General features: G+C 33.0%; 3 protein-coding genes across 5 annotated transcripts in view; 1 reads left to right on the forward strand and 2 right to left on the reverse strand.

Annotated features, from left to right (window-relative positions):
* LOC134270009 (signal transducer and activator of transcription 5A-like) overlaps positions 1-1876 on the reverse strand; it is a 28046-nt gene extending 26170 nt beyond the window's left edge. Inside the window, exon 1 of one of the 2 annotated variants that reach the window (XM_062752179.1) lies at positions 1722-1876. In XM_062752179.1, the coding sequence (XP_062608163.1) occupies positions 1722-1760 (39 nt within the window). In that variant the 5' untranslated portion in view covers positions 1761-1876. Of the gene's footprint in view, positions 1-978; positions 1120-1721 lie in introns of those variants that run through there. The other variant, XM_062752180.1, reaches the window with a different exon arrangement.
* Positions 1877-2878: 1002 nt separating this feature from the next.
* LOC134269975 (uncharacterized) lies at positions 2879-4765 on the reverse strand. The gene is made up of 2 exons (XM_062752145.1): positions 4645-4765; positions 2879-3466 (listed from the first exon to the last, which is right to left on the reverse strand). The coding sequence occupies exons 1-2, from the start codon at positions 4746-4748 to the stop codon at positions 3202-3204; spliced, it is 369 nt and encodes a 122-aa protein (XP_062608129.1). The 5' UTR covers positions 4749-4765; the 3' UTR covers positions 2879-3201.
* Positions 4766-4976: 211 nt separating this feature from the next.
* On the forward strand, positions 4977-14595 carry LOC134270001 (ubiquitin carboxyl-terminal hydrolase 2-like). 2 transcript variants are annotated; one of them, XM_062752168.1, is made up of 14 exons: positions 4977-5064; positions 5751-5967; positions 6235-6838; positions 7214-7273; positions 7640-7766; positions 7988-8099; positions 8189-8302; positions 8589-8653; positions 8904-9016; positions 9120-9197; positions 9853-9931; positions 10533-10631; positions 10868-10994; positions 11255-14595. In XM_062752168.1, the coding sequence occupies exons 2-14, from the start codon at positions 5807-5809 to the stop codon at positions 11340-11342; spliced, it is 1827 nt and encodes a 608-aa protein (XP_062608152.1). In that variant the 5' UTR covers positions 4977-5064; positions 5751-5806; the 3' UTR covers positions 11343-14595. The 2 variants fall into 2 exon arrangements, with proteins under 2 accessions (XP_062608152.1, XP_062608153.1); XM_062752169.1 differs by lacking the exon at positions 4977-5064 and adding an exon at positions 5165-5277.
* The last annotated feature ends 990 nt before the right edge of the window (positions 14596-15585 follow it).

Below are 15585 nucleotides of genomic sequence, written 5' to 3' on the forward strand. Positions count from 1 at the left end.
TTTGAAAATTTCACACAGACTTTTCGGACATAAGTCCCCCCTAAAAAAGGGAAAAAGACAACACCCTATTCTCTATTGAGAAGTTGAGGGGGGGTATTAAAACAAGCCATCAACTTCTCGATAGAAAATAGTTGAATCCACACTTTTCAAAAGTTATTTCCCTTTGCCACCATCTTTGGGGAGGGGGTACCGAGTTTCATTCGGAGTTAGATACCTTGTGTTATTATTATACTATAGGTTAAAAACTTATTTCTGAAACAAGTGCCTGTGGGAAAACCCATAGAATCTTCACAGTAGCCTTTATAGTTTACTGGTTTGAATTTTTTGTCATCTGACTGAAAAATTATGTACATCTTGTGTATTGATTGCCCCAGTCTGGGGCTAGACATATGTTGCGAGAAAAAAATTAAACACAATGGATTTATCAGAACACGCCAAAATGTTTGGCAGCATAAAGAGGAGAAATGTCATTTCTTTCCATTTGGTTGACCCCGCAAAGGGACACAACTTTTGCAAAGTTAGGATTGGACTATAGCAACACCCCAACCTCCCCCTCTGTCCTGATCAGTGGCGGATCCAGGACCGGAATATTGAAAGAGGGGTGACCAGTCTGGATTCGGAGCTGCGGCCCAACAACCACACCAAAAAAAATTGATTTATTAAACCTTATGTATATTTTAGACAAAAAAGGGGGAGGGTACCCCCTCCCCATTTTTAATCTGCCAATGCTCGTATAATTTATTGAAATTTGCATACAGAACACTCTAGCTAAGCTCATTATTTATTCGTGTTATTTTTTTTAACATGACCTAATTTTTCTTCCAGACAATAACAACACATTCTAGATGTAGTTAAACTTAATGACAATGTACACTTTATCACTATCATTACGTTATCATAATACTTGTTTATATTTCACATAAATACCCGACTTTATTCTCTAACCTGGCTAAACTTAATATTTGAAACAATACTTACAGTCTCATGTCAATGGTTAACCGAGTTCCGCGTTTCTCTCGGAAATGAGAATATTAAAATATTGACCTCGGCATTTCCAGTCCATTTTCAGAAAATGTTTGTTTACATTTCTATACGGTCCTATGATAAATCCAGAGAGTAAGAATTCGGAACTCTTCTAGACAAGTGCGCGGATCTAAGACCTTTTTTTTTTTTTAATGTCACAACACATTTATATAACATCTTTAAAGACAGCAACTTTCGATGTAATATCACCAGACATAAAAGGCATAAATGAAGGTTAATCAACGAAAGGCCAGGAGACCGTAGGAAAGAAGGGAGGGTGACGTGGGCGGGCCGGGGGGGGGGGGGTTAACGAAAGTTTTTACATACTGCTCAAGATACATGTATGTTACGTTTAATAAAATTCAACAGTTAACACAATATACATGTGTCATTTTCGTTCTTCTAAAATAAAATAAAAATAATGGGAGATATGTGAGAAAGAAAAAATCCAAAAAGAAACCGAAAAAATTCTGACTGAATGGCGCTTTTTTACAATATTGAAAAGCTCATTCGGTACATTAAACAGTTATTTAAAGTACCATGTTGACAGAACGTATGCTGATGTTCTAGTGCTGCAACGATCGAAAAATTGGAGTTTGACCTTTTATTCTGAATTATAAAAAAATAAACTTTGAAGTACGAATGTAAAATAAAATAAATTTTAAAAAAATTAAAATATTGCTAGAAGTTGCCCTTACCATTATGCTTTTTGTACAGCAACAACCAATATCAAGCATGGATTTCTATTAGATATCCTCCTTAAATAAGGTTTAAATTATACCATGGAAATCCCATTTGAAGACGTTATTGCACACATCTTTGGGCCAATAGTACTAGTTGTCCTATATTTTTGGGATATATATTCGTACTTATCCATATATATAAGGCTCTTCCTTTTGACCTAAAATTGTAGGTGAAAGTTCAGAAGTGAAGTGTACAAGTGACTCAGAATTACTATGAATCAATCTTTACAGAAAGTTCTCTGTACAAGGAAGGAAGTAGTTTAATTGTGGATAAGAGATATTTGGAGTGTCCAAATATACAATTTCATGTAGTATTAAAGGGGGGTCAGTGTTCCCTCCCCTGATTCCTTCTACCGCCAATAATAGTAATACGCATAGGTATTGAAATGTTCATGCACCTCCCTTTCAATGCAAAAAGTTAGTGGAGTTTGGGCCTTTTTCTGGGTCTAGTCAGAATTTTTTTTCCTTCAGACACTTAATTATAGCTTGTAAATTATTTTCCGGCTACCCTCCACGCCTTTTTATTCAAAAGAAATGACCTCGAATTCCTCTTTTCTATATAAAATTAATCACTGTATATTACATCGTTGTTTAACTATAGAAAGTTTACTTAGAGTAAGCTTTTTTTGCGTCCATATTTTGAAGAAGACCATTGTCAACCATGACCATTCGTTTTCTTCTACATTTAGGGTGGGGGGGTGTAAAATAAGAATTTTGGATAGAGAGACTAGTTTAATTTATCATTTATGAGACAAAGGATAAGATTTTTTCCTTAGAAACCACTGTTGAATTAGAACATATCGTGAAATAGGAGACATCTCAATATTTCTTTTTGAATGTGACGAAGAAAAATTAAGTAAAATTGTCCTTTTCGTTTATATTAGCCCTTGCTCCCTATATTTTTCGAGATTTTTTACCCAACCTTCTAAAAGATGTTTTGGTCTCGTCTTAATAAATCACATGTGTTGGGACATACGTCTTTATTCATGTACAGTAGAAGTTGCATGTATGAGACCATGCAGGGCTTCATGGCTTAGCATGTTTAGGTTAAACTTTTCCTCAGGGCTTTTGCTGAACGACTGCTTTATAAGAAAAAAGCCAATATGCTGATGGATTCGATCAATATTTATTAAACGATATGCAATATACAGAATGATAATGTTCCAGTTTATAACATAAATTAACCCCCATTCCTTCCATATTTAATACTGGTTTCACGGATTCCAATAAGTTTTGGTAACAAACACCTAAACATATAAATTATACCTGTATACTTGTTCATGGACTCCATAATTTGGGTGATAAGCATCATAACCGTTTATCGATACCAATAAATTTGAGCTCCAAATAACAAAGAAATATTTTTGTTTTTTATTTGACAATAGCTTCATTGATGATTCTATAAAAGAATTAAGGAATGTCCTCCTCGGTCCTCTCAACTGATTCTGGATTGTAAATATTGTTGCTGGATTTCCAATGCACGATTATACATCGGAAGGTCTAATCCGTCCACACACCTCATGATACTGGCTTTAATAACTGGGCCATTCTTTGACGGTTCCAGTTCCCCAATCGCCTGAAATAGAGAGCCAACTGTTCCCTCCAATGGTTCAACAAGGGTAGTGTCTATACACACAGAAGAATTTGACTGCGGGTCGGACAAAGTAGCCTGTCGTTTTACACAGTTATGATGAGTTAATCTGTAGTAAAGAAATTAATTTATACATTACAGTAAAATTAAATGAGATCAGATTATTATATACACAGTTATGCTTAGTGATCACTAATAATAGTGTATACATCTGTACCGTAGACAAGAAACAGTCCCTTTAATTACTTTATTCACATGTAAGCACCAATTAATCACATAACAAATATTGGTTCGAAATATCTGGCGTTTCCCAGACTTTTCCATACTTTTTTTTTACGATTTCGATATTTTACATACCAGGAAAACGTCAGAACCCGTGCGAAATTCGTCACCTCCAACTATAGAGGTGGCATTCTTGGGTTGATTTTCGATATATGCATGCAAACCGAAGTAAATATCAAACTTATAAAATGTTTAATACTTTTAGTACTTACCAACAACGTTGATATGGAGTGTTTACAAATGAGATATACAGTCAGGTGAAAACATTTTATCTGACTGCCTATACATAGATAGCTTTGTTTTCATTTCGTGCATTTTAAAAATCTTGCAAGACCTGTAGCGAAATATGGAGCGATATTTTCTTGTCATCAATATGGAGTGAGTACTAAAAGTACTCTGCTATTGAGAAGCTGTGCACGTGAGTTCCACGTTTAATTCGGTTCTCAAGTAAATATATCGAAAATCAGCTCCAGTTGTAATGCGCGGTATTCAATTTGTCGGCACGGTCAGGTATGTTATAGCACATCAAAAAATATGAATTCAATGGTTAAATATATGAAATAGGGACCAACAAGTTAGGTTATTATTTTATTTAATACCTCTCACAGGGAATAATATTCATTTTAAACGCACCAGTCCGCAGCCAGGGCTGCGTTCAGTGTAGTTGAGACTTCGTTAGGCCTACTCTTGGACTATCCTAAGACTAGGCCAAGCGTGCACTTAGGCGCTACAAATGGACAAGAGCTTGACTAGTGACATGTTACAACTTAGAAGCTAGTGCATATTTAACAGTTTAATATAACTGTTTAAGTAACTGTTTACGCAAGATATATATAGCCAGCTGGCTGCTACGCTATTAGCCTAGCATGTATGTATGAACAAATAAATTCATCGACGATGGCTTAGATTTAGCTCGCCTTGATATACCTGATTCGGTATTTTAAGACAGGGACCTATTATATAACAGTTACAGGGTGATAAGACTTATCTCTGATAAAAAAATACCTTCCTGTGACTCTGATATTTCTAACTCTGCTTGTCAAACTCACAGATTCCTCCAGTGGAATGCTCGATATAGACATTACTCTCCCACACTCGGGCAGGTCCATGTTTTACATCTCCCGCCAAATTTATTGTAATATTCGACAAATGTGGAAAGTAAATATCCGAAAAAAAATTGTATCATTCATTCTTTGATTTTTAAAATATATTCATTCGGGCATAAAAATTTCATATAATTACAGAATATAAATCTGTACGTTTTAAAAACTTTTTTATGTGCTCATTTTTAAAACTAAAATTACATTCCGGAAGTATTTCCGGTTTTGTATTTTAGTATTTCCTGCCAAATAACATCGGTGTTGTGATTCGCCGAGAGACTAAAAAACAAGGTGACTCAAATGTAGATCATTTTACTTACAGAAGGTAAGTAATTCATATGATAATTATTTCTTTCATTAATATTTCAAGGTGAATCATTCTGCAGTGTTAGAATGAAAGAAATATTGTAAAAAACAGCTTCAGTTCCCATAACAACGGCGGAAAATAGTGCTTCAGTCGAACCCCGTGTAGGTGTAATCAAGATGGTGGAAGATCATCTAGCTATCCGATTACAACTTATATATTTGGGTTATACTGGTATTTACTTTATATGTTAAAGAATGTTGAGTAAATCTCAAATACACCATAAATTCCTTTATGCAACAGAGTAATCAAAACAAACAGAAACACTTCGCCTGAACATCAACATATTATTTTCTTGAGTTTTTTCTTGATGCAGGATGATATTAAAATGTATTTTTAGATTTCTTTATAAATTTTCCAAATTAGTTAACAAGAATTTGTTCCAATACATGTCATAAGATAGAAAATATTTGCATGAAAGTTATTTGGCAATTTTCCCAGAAAAAAATGGGTGTTAGCTGTTCATGGCCACAGGCAAAGTTAAAACAAATGAGAGATCTGTAGGGCTGAACATTTTGTGACTTTTTTATTATTTGGGAAGGGTTATGCACATCTTGAGTGCATGTTTGTATATTCATGATGTTTTTTCCCTTGGCATCTGAAAACGCTCTCATTTGTTGTTTTAAACTGTTTTCATTTCACTTTAGGTTTGTATTAAGAATGAACACCTTTGGTAAATGCTAAGGAAGGGAAAGGTATATCCATGACGACTTATTACAGTCGCCACAATATGCCAGGTGTTCCTAGATCAACAGGATACACAGGAGGTTATAGCAGCGGTACTAGAACTCTTCCTAGACAGCGTGCGTCCAGCTTAAGTCGAGAAAACAGTGCATCAAGGCTTTACTCTTCAAGTACTAGCAGGTATTTTAGAAATTTACAGCCTCCAAATTAAATTATAACATTTATCTAGATGCACAGCAACAATTGTATGATATATATAATCACATTCTTGAAATACTGTAATACAAAAGCATTGTATTTGTGCTGTTTTCTTAAAAATAGCTTTGCCGTATTGAGGATTTTGACATCTGATCAGTTTATAATGAAAAATCAGAAGAATATGTTTGCTGCTCTTTTCATATAAGTAATGTAGATATTTCATGACAATTTTTATTGTTTTATCGGTAGTAAACCTAGACCACTTCCGAATGGCCCAGGACCCCTAGACAGCTATGGCAGAAAATTAGATGGCACAAGTTCCTACAAGATAAAAACTACCTCATCTCCCCTCCGTCCTACTGGACCACTCAAGGCTACCAGTGTATATAGCAGTTCATACTCAACTTCTTATGGATCAGCGTACGGTTCAGGAACAAGTTCTGGGTCAACATCAAGGCCTGATAGTGGAATAAAGCACAGGCGATCCACAAGTATATCAAATATTAGTGATTCATTGTCAGATGTCAGGTTAGACAGTGAATCGAGAAGATCAAGGAACAGAGAGGAGGCTAATGGACTCTCATCATACAGGACGGAATATACCCCAAGGAGTTCCAAGACCAAACCAGACAATGATAAAAATGATGATATATTCAGTACATCAAGAACAAGTTCCAGAAACAGTAAATTTATAAAGGATAATTCTATTGAGTTGAATGATGATAGCTACACACCATCAGTGAGCAGGAAGAGAGATGCGAGTTTGCCTCCCTTGTCAAGGAGGGACTCCAGTCCTCTGGACTCGAAGCCCTCATTCACAAGACAGAGTTCTGTTTCTCCTCCAAGTGTCAATGTAAGTTAAGTATGGTTTAATTTTTCTGGAAATTTAATACCATCAAAACTTGTTATCTAGTACTAACTGGAACCAATGAACAACTTCACGATACCTGGGGATTTGGGATATTGCGGCTAAAATAGTGATTTTGACTTCCCAAACCCTTGGATTTATCCACAGTATTCAAATTATTGTTTGTCAAGATATCGAATTTCAACTGTTTTTTCAAGATTCATGATACCTACAATTTTTATTTTGAAATCCCAGTAAAGGTTGAGAGTTGTTCATGAATGTATTCTAAAACTAATCAGCTTAACAGGGTTAGAGAAATAAAATCTTGTAGAACTATTATTATTAAATATATGTTTTATGCTAAAAAAAATTTTTCAACAGGGTTCCATGTCTCAACATATGAATGGTGGAAAAGTTGGTCTCAGGAACTTGGGAAACACTGTAAGTTGACTTGGTTGAAGCAGTATTATATTGTAATCACTCTGAATTCATAAATAGAATTATTTGATTTTATTTTTCTAATGGGCAATAGCTTTATGTTTATGGTTCATAGGCCCTCTGTTCTGTCATATTTAAAAAAAAATTCTGTTAAAAACACAAATGATTTAGGAAAATGAATTATTCTATAATTAGAATGAACATGATATTAGAAATACATTAGTCAAAATTGAAAGAAATTTGAATTTAACTTGACAATAAAAGATTAAAAGTAAATCACCATAGTGAGAGTTATCTCTCTTTTTAGGGGGTCAGTGAACCTTGAAAAATTAAAACTCAGTTTTTGACAAATTGTTACCTTTTTTACAGTGTTTCATGAACAGTGTACTGCAGTGCCTTAGTAACACCAAGCCTTTGTTAGAGTATTTTTTAAAGGAAGATTACATTTTGGATAAAAACACTAGCACCAGTTCTATGAAGGGTCAACTTGTCACAGGTAACTATAAAAATAAATTTGTCATGTTAACTGATGCATGGTACCAGATTTTTCCAAATGTTATGCTACCAGAATTTATTTAATTTACGATACATGAAGTGTTTTATTACATCAGTAACTTAATATCCATATATTTTACAAGTAACATGGAGGATGAAAGACTTTTTTTTGGAAAAAATAATTTAGATTATCCATTTAAGTTCTTTATGTATGTATTGTAGCTTATGCCAATTTGATGAAATCAATGTGGGCAGAAAGAAGCGATTCCCATGTGTCTCCAAATGCCTTCAAGACACAAATTCAGAGGTTTGCCCCGAGGTTCATGGGATATGCGTATGTATCTATGTTATTTTTTTAAAAATAAAACACAAGTCCTACGTACAATAGATCTGAGAAGTCAAATCTTTGTCTTTGTATTACAGCCAGCAGGATGCCCAAGAGTTTCTGCGATATCTTCTGGAGGGCCTACATGAAGATGTGAACAAGGTTACCAGTAAACCTAAGCCTGTCACCATTGATGATGACGACTTTAGCAAGTAAGTCTGGAAACAGCTTTGTATTTTATAGATCAGCTGAGTACTTGTTAATTTGATGAAAGTAATTTACAAGAATTGTTTGGGGAGAAGAAAGAGTATTCTGTAAATGTTAAAAAAATTCTTGTTAGAAAATCAGATTATGAAGAAAATTCAAGAAATACATACTATTAGGTATAAGACTTAAGAGTGCAAAAGTTCCTTCCATATTGTTATCAAGCATTAGATATTTGGTTGCTGCTGGCACATATCATGTCTGATGTTACAATGTCATTTTATTCCTTTCCAGTGATCAGGACAAGGCCAAAGAATACTGGAGAGTTTATCTTACCTATGACAACAGTCATATCGTTGGTAAGTACATGCCTACTTCATTGAGAAAATTGTATTTAGATGATTGATGTACCTATAATCTTGTATCTTGTTATTGGTCTCAGTACAGTATACTATATAAGTGTTTGGAAAACAGTCACATTTGCTTGTTTAATGATCTGTATCATTCATTCATTTTAAAATATGATATATCTGTAAAACTGTAAAAAGAAAGAACATACATGTACAATCTTTTTTTATAGCTGAGTATTTTGTTATCTTTTCTTTATAGAAATATTTGTAGGCCAGTTGAAAAGTGAGCTGAAGTTTGATTGTGATCACCGTTCAGTGACCTTTGACCCTTTCTGGGATTTGTCTGTTCCAATTCCTAAAGTTAGTTTAGCTGTAAGTATTAACATAGCCTAATTAGCAATTGAAATAAATTGAAAAGAAATTGATTATTTCACGTTTGAATTGAAATTATAATAAAATTATGAAATGTTTACAGATGAGAGGTGATGCCAGCATTATACAGTGTATAACAGCTTTTATGAAGGCAGAAGTATTGGATGGGGATGAGAGACCAGTAAGATCTTTTTTAAAATAACATATATATTTAGAAAATGGCTTTTTCTTGAAATTTCAAAACGAGATAGGTTTCTATTCATAAACCTCAGCCCCTAGCCTGTTACAAATGAACTCTGACCCTTTACTTTGAAATATTGGGAAAACAAGCATCATAAATCTAAACATTGTTATTGCTGAGTGATTTTTATAATGCATCTTGTACATTATGCTTGAAGATAAATTTGTAAATTATCAACATAATCAAGCTTAAGGAGGCTATGGGGTAAACAGATTATTTTTTTATTAACCACCAGATATAACTTATTTTTTAGATATGATATCTTGAGCTCTCAACTATCATTTGGCAAAGAAAAATTTCATAAATTGTAGTTTTAAAATTTGATCATTTTATTGTATCTTTATATGGAGCTCTTCTTCTAGAGGAGATCAAAATAGTCTAAAAATGGCCACGACCACCCAGCCTCTTTAAGTGTGTGGTACTCTTAAAGTGTTTGTAGTTTTATTTCCTTATAAACTTTGTCAAAACTGCCTCCATAGTATTGATATGATAACATAAGTCCACATTCTTTTTGATAACCCCTCATATACCAGGTATGTAGATTAAAGTTTACTTATACATGTATAGGATTATGAATTTTGGAATTTTCTTTCAGACTTGCTCAAAGTGCAAGAAGAGAATGCGCTGCACAAAAAGTTTTTCCATACAACGATTTCCTACCATATTGGTATTACGTATCCTTAATGAGTCATGAAAATATTGGGTTGTTTTACTCACAGTTATATCATTCTTATACCCTTTCATTATAAGAAGAAAAGGCCCAGTTGAGTCACATATAGAAATATCATTGTAAATTTCACGAGACTTTTAATATTTAATACTAGAAATGGTTAGTGGACAGTTTCAAAAAGAGTTTTACATGTATTACTGGATAATAAATAATGCATAACTACTTGAACATATGTGGATGTATCAGTGGACTTTTGAATTGCAAAATATATATATATATATATCATTCTCTGCATCTGACAGGTAAAAAGAACTGTCTCAAAACATCCTAGGTTTTATGTAATTCAAGAATAACAGGTATTTCGGTATATCAGGGTTCAAAATTAACTTTTGTAAGCACTAGTCTGTACAGACTTGTGACTTCTAGTTATCTCTGGTCCGTAAAGCATTTGACTAGTCCGCCTTTTGTATTATGATAATGATAGTGTACCTGTGATAAACCTTTTTTGTGAATTTATTTGAAGCTTTTTGACCTCCTACTGTGGTTTTTGAGTTCATGCATTTTGCTAACATGTATATCATGGACTGATCCTTAACACCATACAGATTTAAAAAGATTTAGTCAGGGCAGGTATAGCCAGAAAGTGTCCACATGTATTGACTTTCCACAAGTTCTGGACATGACAGAATACTCATCAGAGAAAGGTGAATATATACAAAACTATACATGTACATGTTTTAAACTGTCAGATTGAAGTGTAACCGCAGCAGAGTCCCCTTAAAAATTATTTCCAGTAATTAATGGATGTACTTGTTTGTATTTTCTAGGCATAGAAAGTGTATTTGATATGTTATGTGCTGCATCCATATTCCTTTACATGTTTATTTAGGAATCTGTGGACATTTCAATATACAGTTTGTTTTTGATTGATAATTTTCAGGTGGAAAGCGAGTCCTATACAATCTGTATGGAGTCAGTAATCACAGTGGAGGGGTACATTCTGGTCACTATACAGCCAACTCTAAACACCCCTACAGCGGAGAATGGCATGTCTTCAATGATACCAGGTATGTTGTACATTTTAACTGTAAATAATGACAATACGGGATTTTTTGTCTGATAGTAATTGAATTGTTTTTTGTGTAGAATCTTTTCTAGGATAAGCATGTAGTGAAAATGAGCTGTATACTATAGTTTATAAGGTTTTACAAAATGTGCAAAAAAGAAATTTCTGTTTTGGTCGAGTATGATTTCCATTGATACATACTTCCTTTCACAGAGAAGTAAAACTTGACCATCTTAATTATTGCATTGATTCTTGTTGCAGGGTCAGCCCAACAAGTGCTAGTCGAGCTGTCTCTTCTGAAGCTTATCTCCTGTTTTACGAGCGCACCTTTGACACATCTCGTCTATGATTTAAAGTCTGTAGATAGTCGTAGGAAAGTGTATCAGCATTATTTGAGCAGTTTATTACTAATCATGGCACTAACAATCATCAATGTTGGCAAATGAACACAATTCTTTCTCCTTTCCAACATCAATTTTATCCTTTCTGTCCTCCCTGTTACTTCGTGTTATATTTTTCTCGCTGGTTTATTCTGAAATTTTTAAATACATGTATATTTTCCTTGGACAGTTCAGATTATGTGTATTTCTATGAGTGTATGTTATTTCAGTTTAAATTCTTTTAAACTTGTTACTACATTTTCCCACACATCTAAAGATTTTGTCAATATGCAAAGTTGCATTGATCAGATGCATTGTTAAATAAAATCAGTCTATGCATTATCATAGATTTGTTTATATCAAATTGTTAGTGATTGTTATAAGATATTGCTGTTTATTACTGTTATCATTTCTAACAATAGATAAAAATCAAAGTTGACAAAGCGATTCTTTAAAGTATTATTATGAGTTTATGATTATTATCATAGTTACCAGGTAAGAAAAAAATACACTGAAGAGATAAACATGTGCAGGTTGTATTTGTTATTACTGGACATTATTACTGCTTTTAGAAGCCCTGCTTTATCATACATACATTGTATATTGAAAACTGATCTGTACAGTGTTGGTTCTAATTTATTAATTTATTGGAGTGATGATGAATGAATGTCACTGTATTATAAACGTATGAGAGCATAGAGCATTTATAGCTGTTGGTAGGCCATGTAGAACAGCACTTTTACAGGAACAAGCAATCTGTGATACATTATTTAAGGCACAGTTTGAGCTTTACTATTGTTTTTACGTGCACAAAGAGGTTTAAATATTGAGATATTCTCTGATTTTATTTATTGTACTGGAAGATAAAAGAAATATTCATATACATTTGATGTGTGAATGATATGATAAATAGATGAAAGAAAAATGTTTTTTTGAATTGTTTGAAATGGCCCCGGAGTAATTCAGAAATGTTTATTGACTTCATTCTTATCAACAGAATGAAATCTTGTTGTTTTGGTTTAATGTAAGATTTCATGTGCTTCCTTTTATTACTTAAATTCTTTTTACACTTTTTAAAGTACATGTACAACTTTGTATAAAGCATGTAATGTAGTTCAGGATTAACAAAATCTAATGTGTCTTGTTTTGACACATTTTTGTCATGGTTACACAGTTTTTTGAGCACTAAAGTGAAGATATTTTACATCAGAACAAATTTTATACCATGGATTTTGTTTTATCAGGTGTTTTGGTGTTTTACTCATTTTACAAAATATTTTCATATTTTTTGTTAATTTAAGTCCTTCATTTTAAAGTATTTGATTGATATTGGCACATAATGGCATTTATTGTTGAACAGTTTGCCCTTCTTGCTAGCTTTTTTATGTACATTGAATTCTTTGGGTATATTTGCTTTTCCATCTATATTAAAAAAGTTATTGTGATCAGTGCTTTACTCATAAGTTTATTTCTTTGATGATAAATTTGTCCTCCAATTTTATTTGTACATACAGTATATCCATTTTTTGTCCTGAATGTGACATTTGACACAAACCGTCCATTTGTTTTGTTTTTTCATGTTTAGTCATTTTACCTTTGTGCACCTATGTATTTAATGTTTATTTTGTTGCATTCTTTTGTGTTCATTCTTAAGAGGTCATGAATATGTTTCCCTATAAAAATTCACTAAATGAAGTTTTCTCTCTTGCATACTTAATGATACTTTATAGATATATTCTTAAATGCATTGTATTTTAGCTTTGGTTTTAAAGTAAATCCGAGACTGTAGAATTTATATTTTATGGTTCTTTTTTGGGGGGCATTGGGGGGGGGATTAATTATTTATTCTCTTTATTTGTAATGTGGGTACAAGGAGAATATTCCTTTCTGTTATAAATGTGTTTAATCATACCTTCATGTCAAATGAAAATGTAAATAAATGTTAATTGTATACACCTATTTCAAACATTTAAAAAGTCACTTTTTCAGTTTTCTTGATTTAGTTCTCAAGATTGTTTGGCAATACACTTACATGTATACGTTTTTGAAAAGGAGAAAAAGAAAAACATATAACTTGAGCAATATCTTGTTTAAAAAAGAGAGAGGTCGATAAAAAAGAACTTTGCATCATTTATGACGATATAGAGATTTCATTAGATATAATACAAGCTATTGTTGCTTTGAATTAATTTTATGTACATTAGTTTTATGACAAACTGTATTTTAGCATTTTTTAAGGATCACATTTACGTATTTATAGATAGTAAATCAGTGAAAGATTTGTTGATTAGAGTTTACTATGTATCCCATTAAAACAAGTTCAGGGGATGTACAAGAATGAACATATCTCTATGATTGCTCTACTTCATATTACATTTGTTGTCTGAAACATCAGGTCATTAAATACATGTGCAAAGATTTCTCTTGGAAAGGGTGTCCTAGGTCAAGGTCAATGTGATGAAGGCAGGAAGACCAGCATTGCTAAAAATTAAGAAAGAAAAAAATCTGTGTTTTCCAAAAGTTCATACTTGATACAACAGAAGGTACATAAATTAGCCAGAGATGGATTATAGACATGAAGTAAGGTCATTGGGAAAGGTCAGAGGGATTGGGTAAGGTTAAACAAGGTCAAAAGGAGAAGTAAAGTCATTGGGCAAGGTCAGAGGGATTGGGCAAGGTTGACCTTGGATTGGGTAAGGTTTACCAAGGTCAAAAAGAATTGGCAAGGTCAAAAGGAAAGAGAGTAAAATTGTTATGCAGATCATTACTTGGTAAAAGTTTGTGTTTACTTGACCATCTGTATATAATAAACATGTATTAATGACACTGAATCAATGTCAAGGAAACTGGAAATGTGGTCTTGTCACAATGCAAGAACTAAAGATGACTCTCCTTAATAAGGTCAGAGTGATATGTCATTACTTAATATTTGTGTGAAATATTTGAGTTTTTATTTACTGTACATTGTTTTCAGTGCATGTATGGTACTGATCCAGTTTTTTTATTTTGTTTCAGTTAAAAAGAAGGGGGGGGGGGTATGAGCATGGAATACTAACAAATATTGAAGTCTCTCAGCAAAACATGGATAATGGGTACATGTATATTGTACATATATCAAATTGTGAATATTTTTACACTGCTCTGAATAGAGTTATGATTGTTACTCTCTTAGATTGAATAATAATTATTCACTTGCCTTTATTAAATACAGTCATAAAATTTTTTGATTTTATTTTATATGTATGAGACCAGAAAAAGATTAATAAATCTAGAAAATGGTTTACAATGAACATATTCGATGGAAATTACCTAGAGATATGAATAGAAACTTTTTTTGTACAATCACTGCCAATTTCAACCAAACTTGGGATAGAGCATCCTTTCAAAAAAAGATTCAACAATATAAATAAAGGGCCTTGCCCCTTCCAAGGGGATTTATTAAGAACTTGGAAAAACATGGGATGAGGAAAATAAAAAAAAAAATTCAGAACCACTTTTCCAGAAAAGACAAAACCCTATGAAACACTGATAGTATAGATTCAGATTTATTCTTTAACTAATATCTACTGAATAAGATTGGGTCCATAAAAGAGAATCAAGATTTTAATAAAAAAAAAATCCTCCAAAACAGAAAGAGCCTGTTATTGAAAATAAAGAATCCCTATGTTGTGTGGATTCAAGTTTGGTAAATTCATGTCCAGCGGGCTATGGTTGAGTCATGATATCAAAGTTTTTCAAAGTAATAGAGGGAAAATCTACTTAAAAGAACAGCTAAGCCAAGGTGATTTGATTGATTTTATGTAATTGTTTTATGCCCTGTTTGAGAATTTTTTATTCATATAGAGATAGCTCAATATTATACCGGTGAAGGGCTTCAAATTTAGACCTTTACTAAGCATTCAGGACTGTTGAGCAGTGAGGGTACTTTATCGTGCCAACACCTACCATGACACAGGGCCTCTGTTTTTAAGGTCTCATCTGAAAGACATGCAACTTTCATTTTGAAGTGCTAAGGGCTTGGCAAAGAAACAGTTGCTTCCCATTTTTTATCAACCGAGGTGATTTGTAAGAGTGTTGTAGCATTATTGAGCCCCTTATATGTTTGATTTATGTCTCAAGAATGTTTTACTCACATGGGGAAATTGGAAGGCTATTTTAGATGTACCTTGCACTTACTGTCATTACTTGAGCTGTGAATTAAGGAACACCTTC

This window comes from Saccostrea cucullata, unplaced genomic scaffold (assembly GCF_032062105.1).
Source record: "Saccostrea cucullata isolate Sc308-1 unplaced genomic scaffold, CSIRO_AGI_Scuc_v1 ctg261, whole genome shotgun sequence".
Classification (NCBI taxonomy): domain Eukaryota; kingdom Metazoa; phylum Mollusca; class Bivalvia; order Ostreida; family Ostreidae; genus Saccostrea; species Saccostrea cuccullata.